Raw genomic sequence first — 26,829 nt, 5'->3', positions numbered from 1 at the left:
TTATCAGTTGCCAAATCTTATGAAGTCAAATTTGAAGCCTGGGCTATTGAAATAGCCTCTTAATAGGACTTCCTCCTTCCAGTCTCTTCCAACCCCCTTCATCCTCCACACAACTGCCAAAATAACTTTAAGCCTAGGTTTAACCAAGAAAAGAAAGCATATTTTTAAGAGTCTTTTATAAGAGGAATATTATTTGCTAGATCACATTTTTAATTTTTTTATTTGGAGACTATAGTCACTAGATTTAGACTAGCCATTTTGCTTTTCTGTTTCCACAAGGGTTGGCCATTCAAGCGAATACATACTTGAATTGCCTACAATGTACAAGTTATTATTCTAGCTGCTGGGAACATAAGGGCAAGTAAATTAAACTAATGGGCATTTATTAAGTACTTACTATGCACCAGGCACTGTGCTAAGTGCAAAGGAATACAAAGAAAGATAAAAAATAGTTTCCACCCTTAAGGAACTCACAGTCTAATAATTATGTATCAACAAAATATATATAAGATAAATTGGAGGCAGTCTCAGAAGGAAGGTACTACTTCAGGAAGTGTTGAGAAAGACTTCTCGCATAAGGTGGGACTTTAAATGGGACTTGAAGGAAGCCAGGTAAGCTACAAGGTATTGAGGAGAAGGAAAAGCATTTTAATCACTGAGGACATTTAGTGAAAATGCAAAGAGCAGGGAGATAGAGTTTCTTGTGTGAGAAAGATCAAAACCAATATCACAAGACCATAGTGAACATGGAAGGGGAATAAAGTATAAGACTGAAAAGATAGAAGGGAGTTAGGTTAGAAAAACTCTAAAAAAGAAAGGATTTTATATTTGATTCAGAAGATAATAGGAGTCAATGGAATTTATGGAATACAAAATCAAATTTATTGAATACAAAAAATGCTCTTTAGGTAAATTGAATACAAAATCAAAATTATTGAATACAAAAAAATGCTCTTTAGGAAAATGACTGACATCTGAGAGAAAGATAGACTGGAGTGGGGAGAGACTTGGGAGAGAACAGCAGCTGGTTGTAATAGTACAGGTGTGAGATGATGAGGGTGGTGGCAATAAAAGAGAAGTGAAGAAGTGGTATAGGAGAAATGTTAACAAAGGTGAAAATCTGTTGGTAACAGATTAGATATGAAGTTAGGGATGAAGAGTTTGAGGATGACAGCCAGATTGCAAAACTGAATGACTGAGAGAATGGTTGTTAACTTACAATAATAGGGAATTTATGAAGAGGGAAAGCTTTAGGAGGAAAGACAAGTTTTGATTACACTGAATTTAAAATAGTTAGCATTTATTAAATACTATGTTTCGGGCATTGTGCTAAATGCTGGAAATAAAAAGAAAGGCAAATTCCCAGAGGTCTGTCATTGTAATGGAGAGACAACACATAACCAACCATGGATGAACAAAATATGCAGGATAAATTTTAGTTAATAAGAAAGAGGGCACTAGTAGAATTAAAGAAGATGAGGAAAGATTTGTTGCAGAAGGTAGGATTATAGCTAGGACTTGAAGAAAGCTGGGAAGTCAGGTGGCAGAGATAAGGAGGGAAAGAATTCCAGGCATAGAGGATATCCAGCAAAAATATATGCAGTGGAAGATGGAATGCTTTGTTCAAGGAATATCAAGGAGACTAGAGAATGAGTTCGGTTTTTAGATATCTTTGGGACATCCTGTTTGATTTGTTCAATAGGCAGTTGAAGACACAAGTTTAAAGATTAGGAGAGATGTTAGGGCTGGATAAGTTTGATAATCATCAGAATAGAGTCTGAAGATAAAAGAGAACATGGGAATGACAGAGGGGTAGTCCGCTAAAAAAGACATAGAATGGGATCACCAGCACAGAGAGGAGTTAGCCTGATCAAGGAGAAGGGCTACCTCTTCATGTAAGACAGAGGTTAAAGAGTAGTAGAGTAAAGTAGAAGTGAAGGGTGTTAGAAGGCAGATAGGTGATGTGAAATGAGGAAGAGAGAATAAGAGGAAGCTCTTGGCTATGACATATGAGGCAAGGTTTTCAGCTGAAAGGAAGCAGATTCATGGGAAGGTTTAAGGAGGGATGAAAAGGTTTGAAAAGTCTCTGTAATAAGTGGGATGGTGATCAATTAGTGTAGAAGACTTTGTTGCAGTATGGACCCAGTTGAAATTATGTGATATAAATTTGTAGCGGACCCAGACAACATAGTGTCTTGATTTTCTCCAATTTCATTCAGCAGTTTACAAATAGGAGCAAAGTCAGTCTCTGCCCAGGAAAGACTCTACTTTCTAATAAAAGTCTCATGTTTATGGCAATTTTGTTGTACCCTCATTGCATCCTATCTTTATACCCATCTCTGGCCAATCTGTCACTTAATAAAAAAGTCAATTCTTACACCACCTGTAGTAGAATTCCTGTCTTGAATTCTCTTCCACTAATTCTTAACTTACAGTTGTTCACTGAGATTGATATATTCAAATATCAAACAAGTCAAAGAATTCAATTTCCCTAAATACTAATAATTTGGGAGACTATTCTATCCTATCCAGGAGCAGGAGTTTTGAGTTTTCCTAAACTTTTTACCAACTTACCAAATAGATGATTGCTAATAATAAAAAGGAACATATGTTCAGTGGTCTGTAGACTTTCATAGAAAACTGTGCCAAAAAGCCAGTGTCTCCCAGTTTCTGTCCTGGTTTTTTTTTATTCTTGCTATCAAATCTCTATCTTTGGAACTTCTACTGTGGCATAGAAGAAAAGAATGGCGGATTTATAACTTCTGTATTAATGTTCCCTTTCATTATCATTAATAATTGAGAAATGACAGTATCTTTTCTTAAATTTTGTATCCTAAGCAGTATCCAATTTACCAGGTGTTGGGAGTTGCTTTTATAAGTTGTTAGTTGAAATTCAGGATGCATTTTTTCATGAAAACCATATGTAATAAACTGTGGTTAGGTTCTTAGATCAGCTCATAAAATGTTATTTAACCATAATGTACCTTAAAAGTGGGCAGCTTAAAGTAGAAATTAGACTAGAATATAGGAATACTAGTTTCACTCTTGTCAATAAGCAGTTGAAAGACATTGGGTAAGGAATTTAGTATTGTGGCCAGTGGTTTGGGATTAGTAAAACTATAGGGTTGGACTAAATGATCAAAGACCATTTTCAGCTTTAATGTTTTTAAGTAATATAATTTCAACTTCATTTAACCACCATTTACAACTGGCAAAAATTTTTTCTGAGTAGCTTAAAAGTCTAAAACATATTTCCTGTTCCCTTGGCACTATAATTCTTATTCCTCAGCTTCAAAGACAGAGGAAGGGATAGAATCCTGAATGACAAGAAGATTGGGCTAGTTGCTTCTGAGTTTGTTTTTAAATTCTCCCGTTGTATAAGAGAAGGTAGGCAAGCACCTTTCTTTAGCTGTTTAGGGATCAATTTCTGAGTATCCCTACTTAGATAACAAAAGATAGTTGTTGGAGAGAGATGAATTGAAGGAGAGTAGGAGCAGAGCTTTTGGATTCATATTCCTCAATTGCCTGTACAAATTATTTCTCTTAAATCTATAAGCATACTGTGAGGAACAAAGAGAACTATTTTAAGGAGTGTTCTACACTCTAACCCTTTCCCCCTGACTCTGCAGGTATTTAGAGGCCTAGTTTTTTATTTTATTACCACCTTCTCTGCTCACCTACTCCCAAAGAGGTTTCAGAATTTTACATGGAGATTAAGTTTAAGCTTTGGACTTTAAGGGTGCAAAAATGTCTGTGATAATGCTTGAGTACAGCTTTGAAAGTTTGCTTCTAAGACAATTCAAGGAAACATTTCTCTTTTTATGGTTGAATGAGACAGAGTTGTTTATAGAATTGAATCTCCCCACACACACACCCTAAGAAGTCTCTCTCCTCACTAAAGGGATAAGATTATTATAGGCAAAAGAAAGTTTCAAAAGTGTCATTTTAATGATTGACTGAAGTATATGCAAGGCTCGACTTTGGGTATATGCAAGACAAACAGATATGCTGAGGAGGAGGGAAACAGTAAGGTGGAGGATATTTAGAATTAGAATGATTCATTGTGCATTTATTATTCCTCTACTGTGTGCTAGGGAAGCTATTGCAGAAAGTACAAAAATTAGTAAAGATCCCTGCCTTAAAGGTGTTTACCATTTGTCAAGGAAAATAGATGGATTCAGTTCAGTTCAGCAGACAATTATTAAATGTCCACTATGTAAAAATCACTGGTGAGTATTGGGTATATAGTGGTGCAGTGTGATTTTTATTAGGTATTACAGTGTACAAGACGTATTGTATTAAGAAAATAAGGATGAAAAACAACACAGTGACTGTCCTTAAGAAATTTTGAAGTAGAGATGGGAATCTGGAATACTTAATGGAAGAAGACCTTCCTTCCCCAAGCTGGTCTTTGAAGAAAGGGAAGAATTCCAACTGACAAAAATAGAAAAAAGTTATGTTTTAGATGCTAGCTGGGAGCTAATGAAGGGTTTTTAGCAGAAGTGTAACATCAACCTTATGCATTAAAAAGATTGTTTTGGCAGTTGTGTAAAAGGATGGATTGGCCTGGAGAAAGGAATACCAGTAATGAAACTCTTGTAATAGTACAATGGAGATATGATCAAAGTTGAATTGGGGTGCTGATTAGATTAGAGAAGAAGAAATGATTTCAAGAGATTATAGGAAGGTAGAAACAAGAGGATATGATAATTCATGGTAACCAATTGGATATGGGGGTATAAAGGAGAAGGATGGGTCATAGATGACTGAGGGTTCAAGCCTGGGTGACAGTGGGGGAGTTGGAAGGAGTAGCAAGTTTATGAGGTGAAGTGTTTAATTTTTCAAGGTGGTTTTTAGATGCCAGCAGAACATACAAATGAAGATCTTCTGGTCCAAATTGCCTATTCGACAATGTCCTGTGGGCATCTCAAACACATGTCCAAAACAGAACTCATTTCTTCCCTACCCCCAATCCTCCCCTCTTCAAAACTTTCCTGTTTCTATCAAGGATAACTCCATCCTTCTAGTCACTTGAGGTTGCAATATTAGTGTTATCCTTAACACTTCACTTTCCCTTAATATCTCTGTGACGTCTCTTATCCTTATCCTTTCTGCTCATGTAGCCACCACTTTAATTCAAGTTCTCATCATCTCTTTCTTGAATTGTTGCAATATTCTCTTGATCTCTAGCCCAAGGCCCTCCCTGCTGCAATCCATCATCTACTCATCATCTACATCTACACAACTGCCCAAGTCATTTTCTTAAAGCTTAGATCTTCTTCACTCTGTAAACTCCATTTACTTCCTTTTACCTCCAGAATCAGATATAAGCTTTTTTGTTTGTCATTTTTAACTTTTCATAATCTGTCCTCATATAGCCTTTCTAAGTGCTATAAACACACTACATTACAGCCATTATTTGCCTTCTTGCTATCCCAAACACTCAACACCTTATCTTCCATCTCTTTGCTTTTACACGAATCATCCACCATGCCTGAAACATTATCTCACCTTACTTCCCTCTCTTGGAATCACTGATTTCCTCCAAAATTTTAACTAAAATGCTATCCTGTACATGAGATCTTTTTTGGTGTCTCCCAGTGCTGATTAATGCCTTTCTCTCCAAGGTTACTTTGTATATATTTTATATAAAATGAAATGTACATATTATCATGTCAAGTTGTTGAAATGTAAATCTCTTGAGGGCAGAAACTATTTGACTTTTGTCTTTGTATCCCCAATGGCAACCTCCAGTTCCTGGCACATAGTGGTAGTCTCTCCGTGACTGAGAATGACGATTGTCTTTGTGCATTATCATCTATTGATGTACCCTCATGTGGCTTTGGAGTCCAAAGACTGAGGCTCAGAGTTTGTGGCACATGGGGCTTGGGACGCCGGTTGTTACAGGAGGTGCGGTTGTGGCCTGGTGTCGGCATTCACGCACAGTGGCAAGACGTCGACGTCGCTCATCTTCAAAGGTGGTGGCGGCATGGTTAATGTGGGTTCGCCGGCTGCTTCTGTCAGAGGCAGCGAGTTCTAGTTGCTTTGGTGTAATGCCAGCCCACTTCAAGTTGGACTTCAGCTCATCCTTGAATCTTTTCTTTGGTCGGCCTTGTTTCCTGAGTCCAACTGACAGTTCACCATAGAATACCTGTCTTGGTATTCGCTGTGGGTCCATGCGGATGACGTGTCCAGACCATCGTAGCTGGGTTTTGAGGACCATCACTTCGATGCTGGTGGAGTTGGCTCTGTCAAGGACTTCCTGATTGGTGATTCGGTCCTGCCATCGGATCCTCATGATTGACCGGAGAGAGAGTTGGTGGAATTGCTCTAGCTGTTTCATGTGCTTCCGGTACAGTGTCCATGTCTCACAACCGTACAGGAGCGAGCTGAGGACCACTGCATTGTACACTTTGAGCTTCATCGCAGTGCTCACACCTCTGTGTTGGAGGACTTTGGAGAGCAGCCGCCCGAATGCCTGGCTGGCCTTTTGGATCCTGGCATTAATCTCATGGTCTAGGGACCCGTCGTTGGCAATGGTGCTGCCCAGGTACTTGAAAGTGTTGACGTTAGAAAGCTGAGTGCCGTCGATTGTAATGCATGGCTGGTTCGTTGGCCTCCCTGGTGCAGGTTGGAACAGCACCTCTGTTTTTCTGAGGTTGATAGTCAGGCCAAACAGTTTTGTTGCAGTGGAGAACCTGTCCACAATGGTTTGAAGATGATTTTCTTGGTGGGCCATGAGAGCACAGTCATCTGCAAAGAGAGCTCCCAGGATGAGTCTCTCTGTTGTCTTTGTTTTTGCAGTCAGGCAGCGAAGGTCGAATAGTGAGCCATCCAGTCAGTATTTGATGTAGACGCCCAGGTCTAGATCTATCACAGCATGTCGTAATACCTGGGTGAAAAATAGGTTGAAGAGTACCAGAGCGAGGACACAGCCTTGTTTCACGCCATTGGAGATGTTGAAGCGATCAGAAGTCTCTCCACCAGATAGGACTTCCCCTGTCATGTCGACATGAAAGAGCTGGATCAGTTTGACGAATTTTGCTGGGCAACCGAGCTTGCTGAGGATCACCTACATTGCATCCCTGTTCACTGTGTCGAACGCCTTTGTCAGGTCTATGAAGACCTGGCACGTAAGTGGTTAATAAAGGTATTTTGGTTGACTAGAGTTTTTTAGGAAGCAAATTAGTAAAATAGGTGGTATGATATAGGAGAAGAGGAGTGAAGAGGGAATAACCATTTATATAGCATCTATGTGCCAGGGACTGTGCTAGGCACTTTTTACAAATATTTCATTTGATCCTTACAATAATCCTGTGAGGCACTGTTATTGTTATTCCCATTTTTTAGAGTTTCCTTAAGGAAACTGAGGTGAACAGACCTTAAATGAGTCATATAGATTGTAAATGTCTGAAGCTATATTTGCATTCAGACCTTCCTGACTCTAGGTATAGTGCTCTATCTTTTGTACCACCAGCTGCCTCTGACATTTCAAAAAGCACCAGACTTGGAACCAGGTAAGCACCATTCTAATCCCTACTCTGCTATTTATAATGTGTGTCCTTGAGCAAATTTTTTCAATTTTCAGAACTGATGTAAAAAATGAAGGGGTTGGGTTAGAAAATTTGTAAAAGTCCTTTTCAGCTCTGAAAACAGAAGTGACCTACTTGGGATTCTCTTTTCTTAGATTTTTTTCCTTATTTAAAGTTTCTAGTATGGGACTTGAGCTCAGGAGAGATTTGAGAAATCATCTAAAATAGAAGTAATAAGAATTTTGATCAACTCATAGAATGACTATGATTCCTGAGATCCAATGAAGGCTCATGCAGTCCATCTCCTGGTAGAGAGTGAATGGATTCAAGATGTAGACTGAAACATAAATTTTTGGACCTGGCTAATGTGGAAATTTGTTTTGGCAATACTACTATCTATATTTATTACAAGAGTTTTTTGTTTTCAGTGGGCTAGTTGGGAGGGATTATAATTCTTTTTTTAATTGAAATAAATTTAAATATTCATACCTAAATGCAATAGAAATAATAATTGAAGCCTTGGAATTGGTTGAGTTCACCAAGGAAGAAAAGTCTAGAAATAGCTGAGGACAGATCCTTGAGTGATACCCACTTTAGGGGCATACAGAAAAAGAAGAATCAGTGAAGGAAAATGAAAAGGAACAGTTTAGAATATAACCAAAAGAGAGGAGTGTTTTGAAAAGCAGAAGAGAAAAGAGTATCATGAAGGGAAAGGGAAGAATTAATAGTCTCATGCCACAGGAAAAGGTCAGGGGTATTGAGAGCTGAGAAAAGACCATTAGATATGGTCATTTAAAAGTCCCAATCACAACTATGAAGTAATATTCTACTGGTAATACCTTTCACTGATACAGCTCATAACTTTTTTACAACTTAGTAGTTAATCTTCAAGATTTGTATGTTTGAAAAGTTTGTCACTTTATTGTCAATGTAGTAATAAACCTTTCTGAACTTGGCTAGACTGGTCTTCTGACAATAGATGACATGGTCTATCATTGGATAATCTATTCTTAAAACCTTTTCTAGCATATAATTCAATCAATCATTAAACATTAAATACCTTCTACCTATCATCCCTATGAGAGTAATGCTTACTTTCAGTCCCATCAATAAACATAAAGTGCCTACTATGTGCTAGGTACTATGCTAAGCACTGGGGAGACAAAAAGAGGCAAAAGACAGTTCCTGCCTTCAAGTAGCTTACAGTTGAATGGAGGAGACAACTTGCAAACAAATATGCACATACAGAATGAACAGCAAATAATAGAGAGAAGGCCCTGGAATTAAGAGGAGTTAAGGAAGATTTCCTGTATGGGGGAAGGGGAGGGGTGGATTTTAGTTGGAACTTAAAAGGAAACCAGGGAGGTCAGGAGTAGGAACAAAGAAAGGAGAGCAATTTAGCCAGAGAAAATGCCTGGAGCTGAGAGATGGAGTGTCTTGTTCAAGGAACAGCCAGGAGGTCAGTGTCACTAGATCAGAGTATATATGGGTAGGGGGTGTTGGGGTTAGAAGGTAAGGTGTAAGAAGAAAGGAAACATAGGAGGGAACTAGGTTATGAAGGACTTTGAATGCTAAAAAGCATTTTGTATTTACTCCTGGAGGCAATAGGGAGCCATTAGAGAAAAGTAGAAGGATCATATGATCAGACCTGTGTTTTAGGAAAATTACTTTGGTGTCTGAATGGAAAATGGATTGGAATAGAGAAAGACTTGAAACAGGCAGATAGATCCACCAGCAAATTATTGCAATATTCAAAGTGTGAGTTGATGGGGTCCTGTACTAAAGTGACAGAGGAAAGGGGGAAGTTTTTGAGAGATGTTGCAAAGGTTAATGAAATCTACAGGCTTTTTGCAACAGCTTGGATAGAGGAGGAGATATATTTATATCTATTTCTCTATATATCTATATAGAATATAGAGAAATTGTGATGAATCTAGGATGTCTCCTAGGTTGTGAGCTTGAGGGATGAAGAGGACAATGTTTCCCTCTACAGTGATAGGGAAGGTAGGAGCCGGGGAGAGTTATGGGACAAAGATTAAAAGTTCTGTTTTTGACATATTAAATGTGATCTGTCTATGATACATTCAGTCAAAGATGTCTGAAAGGCAGTTGGAGAAGTAAAATTGGAAGTTAGCAGAGATTAGAGTTGGATAATTATAGATTTGAGAATAAGTCTGAATAGAAATGGTAATTAAATCCTTGGGAACCAATGAGGTTACTAAGTGAAGTAATATAGAGGGAGAAGAAATCAGAGTCCAGGGCTCAACCCTGAGGGACAACTATGGTCTAGGGATGTGATATGGAGGAGGATCTAAGGACACTGAAAAGAAGCAGTCAGGTAAGTGAACAAGATCCTGGAGAGAGTGATAACCTAAAAACTTAGAGAGAAGAGTATCCAAGAGGTAACAGCGATCAACCATGTCAAAGACTGCAGTGAAGTTAATGAGAAAATTGGATTTGGCAACTAATAATTAGTAACTTTGCCTCTCTATCATAAGTCATCAGAATAGGATTTTAATGGAGCGAAAGAACAGTGGTTTCCAAAGTAGGAATCTTGGCCCACAAAGAAAAAACATGCAAAAATGCATGTACACACAGATATCATGTTACATTGTGTATGATCATTCAGAAAATGTAAAGACTGATCATATCTCACCCTTCCAGGTATAGCCAGTTATGGGTTTGTCTCCTTTTGTCTCCAACAGAGTTACTCTACTGCCTTTACCCATTGAAACACAATGTTCTCCTACTCCACCACCTTTTACCTTTGGCCCTTCACTTGTATAATCTAATCTGACCCAGGCATGCAGAACATTTTGTATGGGCAAAATGCCCTGCACTTCTTTTCCTACAGGTGGGCTTTATACTCTGGCCGCCCTCATACCCCCACTGGCCTCATCCCCATCACCAACACTTTTGATTTTCTTTTTGTGAATGAGTAGCACAGCCTGAGCATTCATAGATAAGTTACATTTGATCCTCATCACAATTTTATTGGATGAGTAGTGTAAATATTTTTCAAACTTTAAAGATGAAGAAATGAAGACTTAGAGAAGTCAAGCCTTAGAATAGTGTTGGTGAACCTTTTCGAGATCGAGTACCCAGACTGCACCTTCAAGCCACCTATGAGACCACCTCCCCCACCCCTGCCCATTACCCAGAGAGGAGAAAGGGAGAAATCACTTTGGGCTGCTGGACAGAGGGGTGGGACACATGAAAACTGTCCTCAGGCTCTGTGGAGAGGGGGAACAGAGCTCCCTCCATGCTGCCTTCACCAACAAGTGAACCTAGAGGATGACAAGAGTTACTCCTACACCACAGTCCATTGTTTTGGAATGATTTGTTGAGGTTAGGGCTTATTGTATTAGGGAATGAGAAGGTATTATACTAAGTGACCAGATTCAAGCCAGTAAGAAAATATTTAAAAGTGGAGTATATCCTTTAAAGTATCTATGTCAGAGCATCTTAATGGAGTTTGTAGTTTTAAAAATATTTTAAGGAATTATAATTGGTTTTCCTTTTTAACATGCATTTTATTTTGTGCATTTTAAAAATATTCTGAAGAGAGTTCTTTAGATTTCGTTAGATTGCTAGAAGAGTCTATGACATAAAAAAAAATGGTTAAGAATTAGAAAGAACCTAGGGAACCAGTCTGGGCATGATTTAAAGGAAGATGGTGCTACCAGACAGGAGACTTTTGGAACTTGCAATTTCTGTGTGAAACTAATGGGTTGAGTGACCTAGCAAGAAAGAAAAATGAAAAATAAACTGGTCAACCTGCCAGATGACAAAAACAAATGTAAAAATTTGATCCCTCTATTAAAAATGAGACAAGTGAATTAAGTAAATAATACATATGCCTATAAATTATCTGCCTGGTATATTGAAATGTTTACTTAAATTTCCTTACAAATAAGCTTAATTAAGCATTTTAAATGTTCTGACTCAATGAGTTTATGTATAACAACCAAGAAAGGAAAAGGATCAGAGAGAGAACCAAAGACAAATAGCTGTAACTCTCAACATTCCTTTAATCCTTTGGATGGTAGTAGCATTGAACTGGCAATAGTGAATGTGGATAGAGCCTTTTATTTAGTATTACCCTGTTGAGCTTCATCACAGGTTATTTGTTGTGTTATAGGTACTGGGTGGTTTGGAGAAAGTCAGGAAGTATAAAAAATAAAATTGAAATCTTCTCACTGGTCATATTTGTTTAGTGGGCTTTTTCCTTCCCAACTTTCCTTCATATCTAAATTGGTTTAAAGAAGTGTGGTATTGCATTGTTTGTGTTTATTGTACTAAATGGACAACTGAATCAAACAAGTAACATGGGAACCAGAATTGAATAATTGCCTTGTTTATAGTTTTTAATCCTTAAAGAGGAAGGTGTTTTTTTTTTTTTTTGCTAAAATAAAAATATTTACTGATAGCACTGTTGCTGAGCTTATCCTCACATTAATCAATCACCTTAAAACAACACATTCCCAATACAATTTTAGACCAGGCATTAACTTTATGAGGCAGCCAACTATTGCCATTGCTTTAATTACAGGTGCTAATTTGAAATTTTCAGTTCACCCTTTGAGTGACTATTCTGTTAAATATAGGCACTGTGGAAATAAGTCCTTTGAAATATTCACATACATTGTGTGATCCTGGGCAAGTCATTTAACCCCATTTGCCTAGCCCTTACCATTCTTCTGTCTTAGAATCCATACTGATAGAGCCAATAAGTATATATTCTAAGACAGAAGATTTAAAAAGAAAGAAAAAAAGAAACATATAGGAACCATTTAAGATCTCAGAGGCCTTTCTTTTTTCTCTCTGCAGGCTGCTATATGGCAAGCACTAAACCACTATGCTTTCCGAGATGCAGTTTTCCTTGCAGAAAGACTGTATGCCGAAGGTATGTGACCCATTTGTTTTTAATTTCCTCTTTAATATTATTTGTAATTCAAGCCCTCTTCTGATCTTTTATTAGTGGAAACCAAAAGAAATATTTGTGGCAGAAATCTTACAGGATAATTTGTAGACAAGGGTTTTATAACTTTTTGTTTTGTAGTTAGTTTTAGTTAATAGAGAACCAGTGTGTGTATATGGATTTTTATTAGATGGTTGTTTACCACCATCAGATTCTGTGATGGCAGGAATTTTCTGCTTTTGAGAGAAATGCTAAGGGAATTTTGACTTCTCAGTTTAATTGCCTACTCTGGAAAATCCCAAAGGATATTTATATCCGATTAAGATTTTGAGACTCAGGAACCTTACTAGAGGGTTTATGCTTCCCAGGATTAAGGCATTGTTAGTGTACTCCTTGAGCAAGGTTTCTTCTGTTGAGGATGAAGCTGTTACTAAGTGGGAGCCCAGTCACTGGGGGGACAAAATCACTAGATATCCACTGATTCAGAGGACAGGCCAGAATGCCTTGCCATCTCTACCTACTAGCTATATTTCTAGCCTCCAATGTAGATACCATCATTCTCAGTATTGATCTGGTTATTTCTGTTATTTGACTGCCAAACTTGTAACTCTTGTTACTCCTAGCCAGTCTTCTAAAGGCAAAAATCATTTCCTCCTGTTAACACTCATCCATATCCATCTCAGCACTATCCCTCTACAATCTCATAATAATCTTCCTCTGCCCTGTCACTTCATTCATGCTTAATATCTTTGCTCCTTTATTAACTTTACCGTAGATCTGAGGAGGCTGCTATGTGTCTCAGTGGATAGAGCACTTGGCCTGGAGTTGGGCCTACCTAAGTTCAAATCCAGCCTCAGACACTTAGTAGTTATGTGAGTAACTTACGAGGGCAAGTAACTTACCCTCTGTTTGCTTTAATCACCTGGAGAAAATAGCAAACCATTTTAGTATTCTTGCTAAGAAAACCCCATAGATGGTATGGTTTACAGGATTAGGAATAATTGGATACACCTGAATGATGAAAAACAACTCTACATTCCAATCATTAATCACCTACAATCCTGTGGTGTATATGGAATCATGCATCTTTGCTAATTATGTCCACCCCAGATTCATGTTAATCTAGTTTTAGCTGAGACCTTACTGCTGCTGCATGACAATCCTTTTTTTCTTACTCTATTGAGTATTGTGCTGTTCTCAGTGGCTTTTTCAAATTGCCTGCTCTTTCCTCAAGCTTCCTATAAGTTTGCTTGCCCTTCTCTTTAGGAGCAGATGACATTGACATCCATTTCAAAAATTCTAGGTTATGAGCACCTTCCTATTCCCTCATATTATACTTCAAAACTCTTTCTCCTTTATATTCTTTTCATCTTTTGCTCCAGTCTCTGAGGAAAAGACAACCTTTATTTTTGTGCATACTGACTCCACTGTGCATACTGGAAATCCACTGTTTCATCTCCTGTCCTTTACACTGGCAATCCTCTGTGCCTGTAATGCATAGCATCCCCTCTTCTGCACCTTGGAATTCTTGGTTTTCTTAAAGACTCAGACCAGCCACAACATTCTTCATTAAACTTTTCCTGACTCCCGCTAGTTGCTAAGACTTTTCTCTCTGCCTGTCAGTCTCTGTCTCTTCTTACCTTCCATCTTAGAATCAGTATTGCCTCTTGGTTCCAAGGCAGGAGAACAGTAAGGGCTTGGCATTGGGGCTTAAATGGCTTGCCCAGAGTATCACAGCTAGGAAGTGTCTTGAGGTCCTATTTGAACCCAGGACCTTCTCTTTCTAGCTTTCTATGCACTAAGCCAAGCTGCCCCTGCTACTACCTCTTTTTTTCCCAAGGTATCTCTACCTTCCCTTCGTTTTATTTTTTTTTTTAATATTTTATTTTCCCAATTTCATATAACAGCAATTTTCAACATGTTCTGAAATATATATGATCCAAGTTGTCTTCTTTCTCTACCCATCGCAGAGATAGTAAGCAATTTGATCTCTTACCTTCATTTTACATGAATTCTGTATATATTCATCTGTATAAATTCACCATATTGTCTAATTAGAATATAAGCTTCTTAAAAGTAGTAACTATCACTTTTGTCTTTATGTTTCCAATGTCCCTGTCATAAGAGCTTAAAAAATGTTTCTCAGTTACCTTCCTATTTGATTCCTCCTTTTTAATCTTTTTGGTTAGTTCATTATTTTTACTAGTCTATTTTTCTCTTTCCCTCTTTTCTTTCATCTCCAAGAATGAGTATCACTTGCAGTTGTTTTCTGGATTTCTTCTCATTCCGTGGATTCTGTCTCTTCCTTTTCAACTTTATTTTATATTATGACATTCATGCATGCATAATTATGATATATGGCATAAATAATGTTCTAAACCTCCTTTCTTTTAAAATGCTTTCCAGGGCAATTAGGTGGCTCTGTATACAGTGCCAAGCCTAGAGTTAGGATATTTAGTATTAAGTCAGAAGAGCAGTAAAAGCTAGACAAATCAGGGTTAACTGATTTGCTCGGGGTTACGCAGTTAGGAAGTGTGTGTGGCCAGTGCTGAACCCAAGTCCTCCTGACTCTAGGATTGGCTCTCTTTCTACTGTTCTACCTAGCTGCCTTCAAGTCTTATGTTTTTTAAAGGATTATTTTTAATTATCTTAACTTTATTGATGCCTTTTTACATCATACTATTTTAAGATATGTCTCTCATCACTTAGAGCTTTTCCTTTTAACAAAAAAAATTAACCAAAACCACAGAATCTGGCCCATGGTAGGTGCTTAATAAATGCTTATTGACTAACTGGTGTCTGAAAGTATATGCCATATTCAACACCCATAGTCCCCTACCTCTACAACAAAATACGAGTGGCATATTCTTGTTTTTATATCATTATTGATAACTTGAGGAACTGTTCGTGTCCTTTTATCATTTACCTATTGGGGAATGGTACTTTTGTTCTTTTTTGAACATCTCTTGTTTGGTAAAGAATTCTCCCATAATTATAAAAGGATTTTCTTATTTTTCTTCAATTTATTTATAGTGTTGCCTTTTCCAGTTAACATATTTATCTAATGGTTACTAAGAGGTCTAGTATAAAATGCCTCTTTAAACTTTTTTTTTCTTGGAGTCAGATTACTTTCCAGTTTTCCAGTAGTTCTTAAGGAATAGATATTACTTTCTCAAATAGTATTGAGCTTAACTAGCACTGGACTACTGAGGTCTTTGTAAGAACTCAAAGACAGAAGTAAAAGGACTAGGCAAACAAGTTAAGTGACTTACCTAGAGCCACATAGCTAGCAAATGTCCTAGGCAAGATTTGAACCCAGGTCTTCCCAACTCCAGGCCTGACACTCTACTTGTGTCACCAAGCTGCCCCTAATCAAGTAAGTTATTTTTCCTTTGTTTTTTATTGATTTTTTTTTACTCCCATTACATGTAAAAATAGTTTTTGATGATTGTTTCCTGACATTTTTTTATTCAGATTCCCTCTCTTTTTCCCTCCTCCACCTCCCCGAGGTGGTAAATAGTCTGATATAGGTTATATCATCACTTTTAGAAAATACCTATTTCCACATTCCTCAAGTCATAACTAAAGATACATATCAGATATACAATTAAAAACTCATGGAGAAAATAAAGTGAAGGATGACATGCTGTGATCTGCATTCAGATTTCAATAGTTCCTTTCTACTTTGCTGCAGATAACTTTTTTTTTTAATCATGAGTCCCTTAACCAAGTAGTTTTGATGATTACTACTTTATAATACAGTCCAAAACCTGAAAGGACCATTTCCTCTGCATTCCTACTTTTTTCATTCTTTTCCTTGAGATCTTAGCTCATGTTCTAGTAAAGATTTTTTTTTTAGTAGGAATGTGAAATAGAGTTCTGTCCTTTTGAAAATTAATTTTCCTCTATTCAAATAAATTGATAAAAAGTTTTATTCTCATTAACATTTCTGAACTGTTTTTTAAAATATTTAGTTAGTTAATTTAGAATATTTTTCCATGGTTACATGATTCATGTTCTTTCCCTCCCTCTCCCCTCCTGGAGCCAACTGGGTTTTACATCTATCATTTCTGAACTGTTTTTGTATTAAATATCTGCTTCATTTTACTGTGTTTTTAATTACTAGTGAGTGATCTCTTAACTTAGTTACTGGAGTCTTATTTCATGCATTTGCTTGTTATTAAGGACAAAATAACCATTAAAATTTTTTTCCCTTTCAGTACACTCAGAAGAAGCATTGTTTTTACTGGCTACCTGTTATTATCGCTCAGGAAAGGCATATAAAGCATATAGACTCTTGAAGGGACACAGTTGTACTACACCACAGTGTAAATATCTACTTGCAAAATGTTGCGTCGACCTTAGCAAGTAAGTTCATTAACTAACTTTCCTTTATTAATACTGTGTGTATGTGTGTGTATATATATATTTAGATAAAACACTGTATTAATTGTCAGGTTCTGTTATAAATTTGATATCACTGTCTATATTTTTTTGCATTAACATTTTGTTCATTTGAATAATTTTTTAGGTAATTTTTATTGTTCTACAAAAGTTATATCACAGTAATATAATTGTTGAAGTTTAGCCAATAGTTAAACTGTCTCTTGAGATAAGCTGCCATAAGTAATGGTACTTTTGTTTTCAGATAAGGGTTTAATGAATTAAACCTGGAAATAAGCATCTGCCTGCACTTCCAGGGTGAATGCCTATTTGGGACTAATAAGTATATATATATTCCTAACCACTCCTGTGACTAGGGGAGGGTAGCTAGGAGACAATTCTCCCTTTTCCATATCCCTATCAGGCATGGGAAGTGGCATGGTAATTCTCTTGTACATTTTTTTTTAAAATCCCTTACCTTCTATCTTAAAATCGATTCTAAATGTTGGTTCCAAGGCAGAAAAGTGGTAAGGCTGGGAAAGGCAGGTAAATGACATTTGCCCAGGGTTTCACAGCTAGGAAGTATCTTGAAGTCAAATTTGAATCCAGGACTTCCCTTCTCTAGGCCTGGCTACTGAGCCATCTTGCTGCCCCTGCTCCTGTACATTTTAAACTAGTTTACCCAACTATAGCACTTGTAACTTGTGACTATTTCCATTCTATGTATAGAGACAGCCAAGCGTGTGAATTCTATTGCATTATTTTTGAAGATTCAGTAATGGTTTAGTAATGGATTTCCTAAGAAATACATATTATGAAGAGCTTAAGCATTTATTTGTCCATAAATTGAATTTATGCCGTTAAAAAAAGAAAGCTGAAAGTTTTAGAAAATTCCTGGAAAGTTTTTTTATTTTTTTAATTACTTTTGTTTCTAATTATTTCTCATCCTCTGCTACTCAGTCTAAATTCGTAATGAAGATTAAAAAAAAGAACAGAAAAAAAGTTTAATAAAACTAGCCAATACATTAGTTGGAATTACAGCCCATGGAATGTTCCATATGCATAGTTCTCTACTTGCAAAAGAGGATACATTTTCTCATCTCTTCTCCAGTACCAAGCTTGGACATTATTATTATACATAATACATATTCTCTCTTTTTTTAATTTACATTTACATTGTTTTAGTAATTTTGTTGTTTTGTGTCTGTTTGCTTCATTCTGTATCAGTCATGTAAGTCTTCCTGTACTTCACTGAAATCTTCATATTATCATTTCCTATAGTATAGTAATTAATATTCCACTCAAAAAGTTTCTCACTGATTAATTTTAACACTACAAAGCATCAAGAAATTAATCCTGAAAACATTTCTGTGCATTTATTTTGCTTATTGATTCTGTAAATATAAGTCTCAGACACTCTTAATTTATATTAAAATCAATTCATATAACACATGAAATTAATCTTATATAAAATAACATTAGAGTACCACCCTTTAGGTTGAGATAGTTATAGTTTTACATGCTTATATACATATATTTATATGTTTATAGTTGTGATAGGTTAAGTGGATCAGGCAAAGATAGATGTTAGTATTTAGAAACATTTTTCCTAAAGAAAATAATTTATTTTTAAAAGTAAATTTAAAATATAATCCTTTATGAACCCTAATTTCCTATTGGAAACAAACTTATTTTGGAATCAGTATCCTGTTTTCTCATTCACCACAATTTTAAGAGATTGCTAAGAAGAACTTGATAGAAAAATCTGAACTAGAAATTAGGAGATCTTGCTTAACTATATGACTTTTGATTAGTCACTTCATTTATCTAGGCTCGTTTTCTTCATTTATAAAGAACAAAAGGTTGCCCTTCCAGCTCTATGCTTTGCTGATATATGTATATACATATGAAGTAAATAATTTCCTTTCTCCCTCCTTTACCTTCCATCTTTGAAACAATACTGTGTATTGATTCCAAGGTAGAAAAGTGGTAAGGGCTAAGCAGTGATTTGCCCAATGTCACACAGCTAGGAAGTATCTGAGGCCATATATTTCAACCCAGGACCTCCTGTCTCTAGGCCTGGCTCTCAATCTATGGAGCCACTTAGCTGCCCTCCAAATCATATCTTTTCAAAGAAATATAAGCAAATGGCTGTTTACTACTTGCCTAATATCAAGAAATTACATTTAGTTTTATTTAGTGGTTCTATTTAATGAAATCACAGAGCTCCTAAGTACCATCAGCATTCTCTGATATAGTACTATATAATTATTATTGGTTAATTTAATTGCTACCTAGAAAAAAACCTACAGATTCACAAAATTAAAAATATTAGTGTTAGAATCAGATGACTTAAGTTCAAATCCTGACTGCCACTTTCTAGCTGTGTAACAAGTTGGGACAAATCTCTACACCTCCATCAGGGGTCTGACATTCTATTATTAATTTGACTTGTTCTTTATTCAAAGGCAAAACTGAGATCCTTAAGAAAAGATCTCCCCATCCCTAAAATTTAAAAATACCCACCTATGTAAAGTCCCCATCTACATAAATATTTATATCAATACTTTTTGTGGTAGCAAAGAACTGAAAACAGAGTAAAAACCCATCGATTGGGGAATGGCTAGACAAAATGTGGAGCCTGAATATAATGGACTATTACAGTGCTGTAAGAAATGATAAATACAGAAAAGCATGGAAAGACTTATATGAAATAATGCAGAGTGAAGAAAGCAGAGCCAAGAAATTAGTATATACAACTACTGCAAAATAGAAGTGAATGTTGCTAAACTACAAAGAACAAGTATTGTCCTAAAGAAGAGATATGAGAAGATAGCCTTATCCTTTACCTTTTGCAAAGATTAGAAGTCCCCAGGTGTGAAATATTGCCTATGTTTTCAAACTTTTTCAGTGTGCCTATTGGTTTTGCTGACTTTTTTTCCCCATTTTTCATTAAGAAAAAATTCTTTATTGTATGACATAACTCTCTGGAAGGAGGAGGAGGAAGACGCATGTTAGGAGAAACTTTGATAATATAAATAGAAAAGATATAAATAAAAATTAATTTTTAAAAAATTGCCTACCTTTTCTTCCCATAACCCCTAGAAGAGCTGTATATCTTAGGTTACCCTAGCCTACTTCAGGGTAAAGTTAGATGAGAGTTGGTTGGTGTGTTTCCGACAGATTATTACTTTTTCTGTTTCTATCCCTAGTAGGAGGTTGGTAATTGAAGATATCTTCATGACTTTATTCCTAAATTCATGTTTTATTTTAAGGCTTGCTGAGGGGGAACAGATCTTGTCTGGTGGAGTTTTAAATAAACAGAAAAGCCATGATGATATTGTTACGGAGTTTGGTGATTCAGCTTGCTTCACACTTTCATTGTTGGGACATGTATATTGGTAAGTGAAAATGATTTTAACTGGAACTCTTTGATTGTTTATAATAAAAATGACAGTTTTACCTAAATTAACTTATTTATTCAGTGCCTTACCAATTAAACCAATTGTTTGCAAACCATGAATTCTTACAGGTCTAAAAGGTAGTACCGATTTGGCTTATTTTTATCAAAAAGCATGCATTCATCTATTACTGTAATCATCTGGTTCTAGGCTCTTGGGGTATATAAATGTAATAAAGATATTGGCCTCTGTCTAGTTGATCCTTTTTACAGTTTCCAGAGTATACATTATGTCTTTCCCTCATCATGGAGGGAAGAATGCCAAAATGTAGGTTATTGAAAAGGAAGAAAAAGGTAAGGAAGAGTATGAAAAATTTAAAGCTTTTCTCTTAAGTTTAAATATCTCCCCCACTTTATGTAAAGTAGTTTTGATTCAGACCTTGCTAGAATTCTGGAGAAGTCTTCTTCTTCCTCCTTGCCTTCTATTAGAAGTTAAATGACTTGCCTAGGGTTTCAGGGCCAATATGCATCAGAAGTGGGACTTGAAACACAATTCTTCTGGCAGAAACAATGTAGCTATCTGCCATACCATACTGCTTCTTTTATATTTTTAAAGGAAAAGTTTACCTCATTGGTATTAAATGTTTTCTCTACCCCCAATATATTTTATTAAATATTTATCAATTACATATAAAATTTTTCCCAACATTCTCTTATTAAAATTTTGAGTTCAGAATTCTCTCCTTCTCTTTCTTCCCTCTCCACTTACCTTCCTCTAGAAGGCAAGAAATTTGAGTAAACATGTGAAGTCATACAAAACATATTTCCTTATTAGCCATGTTGCAAAAGAAAACACAGACCAAAAAATTTTAAAAAACAACAACAAAAAGAGAAATAAAGCAAATGAAAAACTATACTTTAATCTGTCTTCAGACTCCATCAATTCTTTATCTGGCAGTGTATAACATTTTTCATCATAAGTCCATCACAATTGTCTTATCATTATATTAATCAGAAAGCTAAGTCATTCACAGTTGATCATCATACAGTGTTACTGTTACCATGTACAATGTTCTGATGGTTTTGCTCACTTCACCTTTGCATCAATTCATGTAAATCTTTCCAGGTTTTTCTGAAACCATCCTGTTTGTCATTTTTTAAAAATAAAATTAAAATTTATTAACATTTTTTTCTTCTTAAAGTTTGAGTTCCAAATTCTCTCACTTCCTCTTATCCACTGAGAAGTCAAGTGATACATCAGTTATACATGTGAAATCTTATTAAACATTTCTATATTATCCATATTTTCCAAAAAAGCAACAAAAATAAAGAATGTGAAAAAATTATACTTCAGTTTGGACTCAGAGTTCATCAGATTTCTCTCTAGAAGTGGATAGCATTTTTTTCCATTATAAGTCCTTTGTAATTGTATTGAATCATTATGTTGATCAGAGTAGCCAACTTTCATAGTTGATCATCATTTAGCATTGCTATTACTGTACATAAAAATCTCCCAGTACTGTTCACTTCATTTTGCATCAGTTCACATAGGTCTTGCCCTGTTTATCTGAAATCACATGCTTTTTTCATTTTTCACAGCACAATTGTAATCCATTACAATTATATGCCACAGCTTGATTTATCCATTCCCCAGTAGAGGAGCACCCCCTCAATTTCTTTGCCATCAAAAAGAGCATCTATGAATTAGAATATGATCCTTTTCTTTTTCTCTTTAGGAGAACTAAATGTGGCACAATTTTATGGCCCTTTGGGCCTAGTTCCAAATTGTTCTCCAGAATGGTTGGGCTGGTTTATTAGTGTACCTATTTTTTCCTCATCCTCTTCAGTAGTTGTTATTTCTTATAAGTATAAGGTGACACCTCAAAACTCTTTTAATGTACCTTTTTCTAATCAGTGAATGAGAGCATTTTTTATTTTACTACAGATAACTTTGATTTCTTCTGAAAGCTGTTTATATCCTTTTACCATTTATCAATTGAGAAATAGCTAATATTTTTTATAAATTTGACTCAATGCTTCATTCACTATATATTTCAAAAATAAGGTCAGAGAAGCTTGCTATAAAACTTTTTGATATTACTTCATTGTCTTAAGTACCTTTTATCAAAGTGTAGTTTTCCTGATTATCACTTTTAATTAGATTTCTTTTTTCTTTTGCTTTGTTTCAGATCATGATTGCTACCCCTGTCCTTTTTTAAATTTAGCTGAAGCATATTAGATTCTGCTTCAGCCCGTTATTTTAATTCTGTATCTGCTTCTATTTAATGGGTGAGCTCATCCCATTCACATTCACAATTATGATTACTAACTGTATATTTCCCTCTATCCCATTTTCTTCTGCTTCTCTCTTTTTAAAAAATTTTGTCCCTCCTCAGAAGTCTTATTTTACTTCTAATCTATTCTCCCTTTTTTCATTCATCCACCCCACCCCACCCCACCTTTCTCTTACCCTTTGCCTTCCTATTTCCCTATTGGGTAAGTTATATTTCTATACATAATTGAGTATATGTGTGCATATATATCTATACATGTATATGTACATATATAAATACATTCTTTTTTTTTTTTAACTAATTCTAATGAGTGAAGTTTAAACTTTGCCTACTACATCTTCCCCATTTCCCCCTCCACTGTAAAAGTTCTTTCTTGCATGCCTCTTTTATGTGAGAAAATTTTTCCTATGCTTCTTCTCCCTTCCCCTGCTTCTCAGTATACCTCTTTCATTTCCGGGTTTTTCATTAGGAATGCTTAGAAGTCCTCTATTTAATTATCTGTTTTTTCCCCTGAAAGATTATACTCAGTTTTTCTGAGTAGGTTATAGGCTCCTTTGCCTTCTGGAATATCATTTCAATCTTTCCACTCTTTTAAGGTGGAAGCCCACTAAATCTTGTGTGGTCCTGACTCTGACTTCATAGTATTTGAATTGTTTCTTTCTGAGTGCTTGAAGTTTTTTTTTCTCTTTGACTTGGGAGCTCTGGAATTTGATTATAATATTCCTGGGAGTTTTTCTTTTGGGGATCTTTATGGTCTTGGCTCTTTCTTTAATTATGTTCAGTTAGTCCAATAATTCTTTTTTTAATTAAACACTCTCTGTCTTAGAATCAGTATTGTGTATTGGTTCCAAGGCAGAAAAACAGTAAAGGCTGGACAATGGGGGTTAAGTCCCTTAAGTGACTTATCCAGGGTCACATAGCTAGGGAAGTGTATGATGCTAGATTTGAACCTAGGACCTCCCATCTCTAGACAGGCTCTCAATCCACTGAGCCACCTAGCTGCCCTCTCTTTAATACATTTTTTATCTTTCCTAAAATATTATGTTACTCCAGTTGGGGATCATAAAAAACTAAGAAGTTTTAGAATGGATGATAGGATGCTTGGTTTAGTTTTATGTATTAAAGCTATTACAACTTTTAAAAAAAGACTCTGGCTTAAATATTCTAATATATGTCTATGAAATATTCTTTTTTTTTTTTAACCAATTGGAACCAATTGGTTCCAAGGCAGAAGAGTGGTATGGGCTAGGCAATGGGGGTCAAGTGACTTGCCCAGGGTCACACAGCTGGGAAGTGTCTGAGGCCAGATTTGAACCTAGGACCTCCTGTCTCTAGGCCTGGCTCTCAATCCACTGAGCTACCCAGTTGCCCACTCTGTGAAATATTCTTAAGGATTTTGTATTATTTTGTATTTTGTTTATATTATTTTGTATTTTGACTTCAGAGACCATTCCAAGGTTTCTCTAGACTTTGTGAATTGCATAAGATAGAAATTTTTTTTTTTTAAATTAAATCAGTCCGAAAAAACCAGCATCTTTTTAGCTCTTTTAAATCCAGTTGGCATAAATATATCTATAATTTCGGAGACTTTTTGTCTTCCTTAGTTGATGCACTATCTCACATAAGAATTTTTAGTTAATTATAGATAATCCAGGTAATAATCACCAAAATTATGCTACCACTGGCCTGTCTCTTCCTTATCTCTTTCCTTCCCATACATTACCATGAATGAAAAAGGATTTATTAATCATTACATTGTGCATCAAGTACTATGTCAAGAAGTGGGATTACAGATATAAAATCAAAACCAATATGATAGCTAACATTTAGATAGTACTTACTATGTGCCAAACACTGGGGTAAGCACTTTATAATTATTATCTCATTTGATCCTCACAATAGCCTTGGGAGGTAGGTGCTATTATTTTATAGTTGAGGAAACTAAGGCAACAGAGTTTAAGTGACTTGCCCTGGGTCACAGAGCTACTAAGTATCTGAAGCAGGATTTGAACTCAGTCTTCCTGACTCCAGGCCTAACATTCTATTTACTGTGTTACCTAGCTCCTGTAGATAATAGCTGAATATTATAGTAACTTCAGTTTGGTTCGCCTGCTTGTGTATATCCATTGTAATCAATCTTTATTGAGCTGCCAAAGTGATTTTCCTGTAGTACATCAGATTGGGTGGTATTTGTTTGTCTATTGGCCTGTCTCTCAGGTCCTCCCCCGGAACCCCCCTAATGCCTTCTCTTGCCCCAAGGATTAGATTAAAAGTCCTTTGTTTGGCATTTAAAGCTTTCCCCAACTATCCCCCTCCTACCTTGCCAATCTTCATGCTTTTATACCCCTCCACACTTGTTCCTCAAACATAATACTCTATCTCCACATCTTTGTGCCTTTGCACTGACTCCTTCATGATTGGCATGTTCTTTCTCCATTCTTCAAGAAGCCTTTCTCTTTCCCCTCAGGTTCCTGTGACTTCACCTTTCAGATTACCTTTCATGTACTCTGTACATATTGTACCTTATTATTTTCATGTTTCTTTCTACTCTTTAGGATCTGAGCTCGGAGTGCTCAGATTTTTGCTTCTATATTCTCTGTTTTTAGTATGGTGCCTGCCACATAGTAAAACCTTATTGCATGTTTTTTGACTGATTGGTGGATTTATGGGTCTCTTCAAATAACTTGGGTTTTTTTGGAGGGCTGTGGTTAGTGATAGAGACTTGGAAGTCATAAATTTTAAAATTCGGAGCTTTTCTTTTTCAAAGATGAAAACTCCATGACATTTTATCAGTTATGTTCATCTATGGAGGATTGGGGCATGTTGAGCTTCAAGTAATTGTGACTTTTCTGGGAAGGAGTTGATATTTGTTTATTCTTCTGGAGGAAAAAAAAGACCTAATGAAGAATTGTAGAATAACTGGTCCTAGTGGGTGTTGAGGAGATAAAATAATAGAGGAAAAATCGAACTTCAATTGACAGGTCTGTGAAACTTTATTTTCTTACTTATCATATTCTTACATCTATGTACAAAGTAGACATCCCTGTGATGCTTTGAGTGTTTGAGGCAGCAGTGGTCTGACAGCATGCTAGATGGTGTTGTATTACAGTTAAGCAACCTTGACTTAAGTAGAGAAAGAACATAATAGTTTCCTTCTCTTGGGGGGGGGGGATTTTCTTACTTATCCTAGTAGAAGTAGCATATGAAAATGGAATTGAATTCCCAGGTTAGAACAGTCTCATCCAGTAATATTTCTCTTAAATGTCACATATCTTATTTATAGTGACTACTGTAAAACTACTCTCAGTGTTTTAGGTACATATTTCCCACAGTTCTGTACATGGAGGCAAAATGTATTTTGTTTCAGTTTGAGATCTTAAAAATGAATGAAAAGGTACTTTTTAAACATTTAGTATGTTCAAAACCCTTTGCCAAGTGCTGGGGATACAAATAGAAAAGCAAGACAGTTCTTGTTTTCAAAGAGCTTACATCTTGATGGGTGGAGACAACACATTTAGTAGGGTTAGTTGTAGGGCAAATGAAAAGAACCAGTGGTTCTTAGGATGCTGCATCTTTAGTAACAGTTCTGTTGATAAAACCAGCTTCCTGAGTTTAAATCAGTTGACAGTGGCAGGGAATTTGGTAATAACTGTTTTTTCCTATGTATTCAGTAGCTGTGACTACTGAAGAGGCAAAGTTTGCTTCCTTAGGCAACAGCTTCATGGGTAAGCTGAAAGCAAAGTGGTGCTGTTCTGAAGGAAGATTGTTGTCAAGGTTTGTACCACCTACAAGGTAGTTCTTTTCATCCCTTTCTCCTCCTTTTGCCAGTGTATGGTGGTAGAAAGAATGCTGGATTTGGTATTAGGAGAGACCCGAGTTTAAACCTTAGGCAATGTCACTTCCTTTCTGAGACTCAGTTTCTGAATATTTCAGGATTTATGAGAGGAGAGTACTTTGTGACTCTTAAAGCACATTATAAATTTGAGTGGTTGTAATATATTGGATATACTAATAATGCCACCTAGAAGGTTAATCTTCATAAGTTCAAATCCAGCCTCAGATACCTACTAACTGTGACTTTGAACAAGTCATTTAACCTTGTTTGCCTTAGTTCCTCATCTGTAAAATGAACTGGAGAAGGAGATGGCAAATCATTCCAGTTTCTCTGCCAAGAAAACCCCAAATGGGGCCATAAAGAGTCAGACACAACTGAAATGACAGAATAACAACAGTAAGGCACTAATGTCACCCATTAAATAACCATTTAGAGTGTGAAATATTTTTCTATAGTTTGAAACA

General features: G+C 36.1%; 1 protein-coding gene across 8 annotated transcripts in view; it reads left to right on the top strand.

Annotated features, from left to right (window-relative positions):
* The window catches only part of CDC27 (cell division cycle 27), a 135,349-nt gene that overhangs the window by 28,566 nt on the left and 79,954 nt on the right, over positions 1-26,829 (top strand). For 6 of the 8 annotated variants that reach the window (XR_008916395.1, XR_008916394.1, XM_007482518.3 and 3 more), the window contains exons 2-4: positions 12,363-12,438; positions 16,674-16,821; positions 20,112-20,237. Coding sequence is in view for 6 of the 8 variants with exons in the window: in XM_007482518.3 (XP_007482580.1) it covers positions 12,363-12,438; positions 16,674-16,821; positions 20,112-20,237 (350 nt within the window). In the remaining 2 variants the exon portion in view is untranslated. Of the gene's footprint in view, positions 1-12,362; positions 12,439-16,673; positions 16,822-20,111; positions 20,238-26,829 lie in introns of those variants that run through there. The other 2 variants (XM_016430587.2, XM_056817019.1) reach the window with 1 other exon arrangement.

The sequence above is a fragment of the Monodelphis domestica genome, chromosome 2, assembly GCF_027887165.1.
Source record: "Monodelphis domestica isolate mMonDom1 chromosome 2, mMonDom1.pri, whole genome shotgun sequence".
NCBI classification, from domain to species: Eukaryota; Metazoa; Chordata; class Mammalia; order Didelphimorphia; family Didelphidae; genus Monodelphis; species Monodelphis domestica.
Note: the sequence above shows the minus strand (reverse complement) of the source record. Positions and strands in the feature narration are given on the sequence as shown.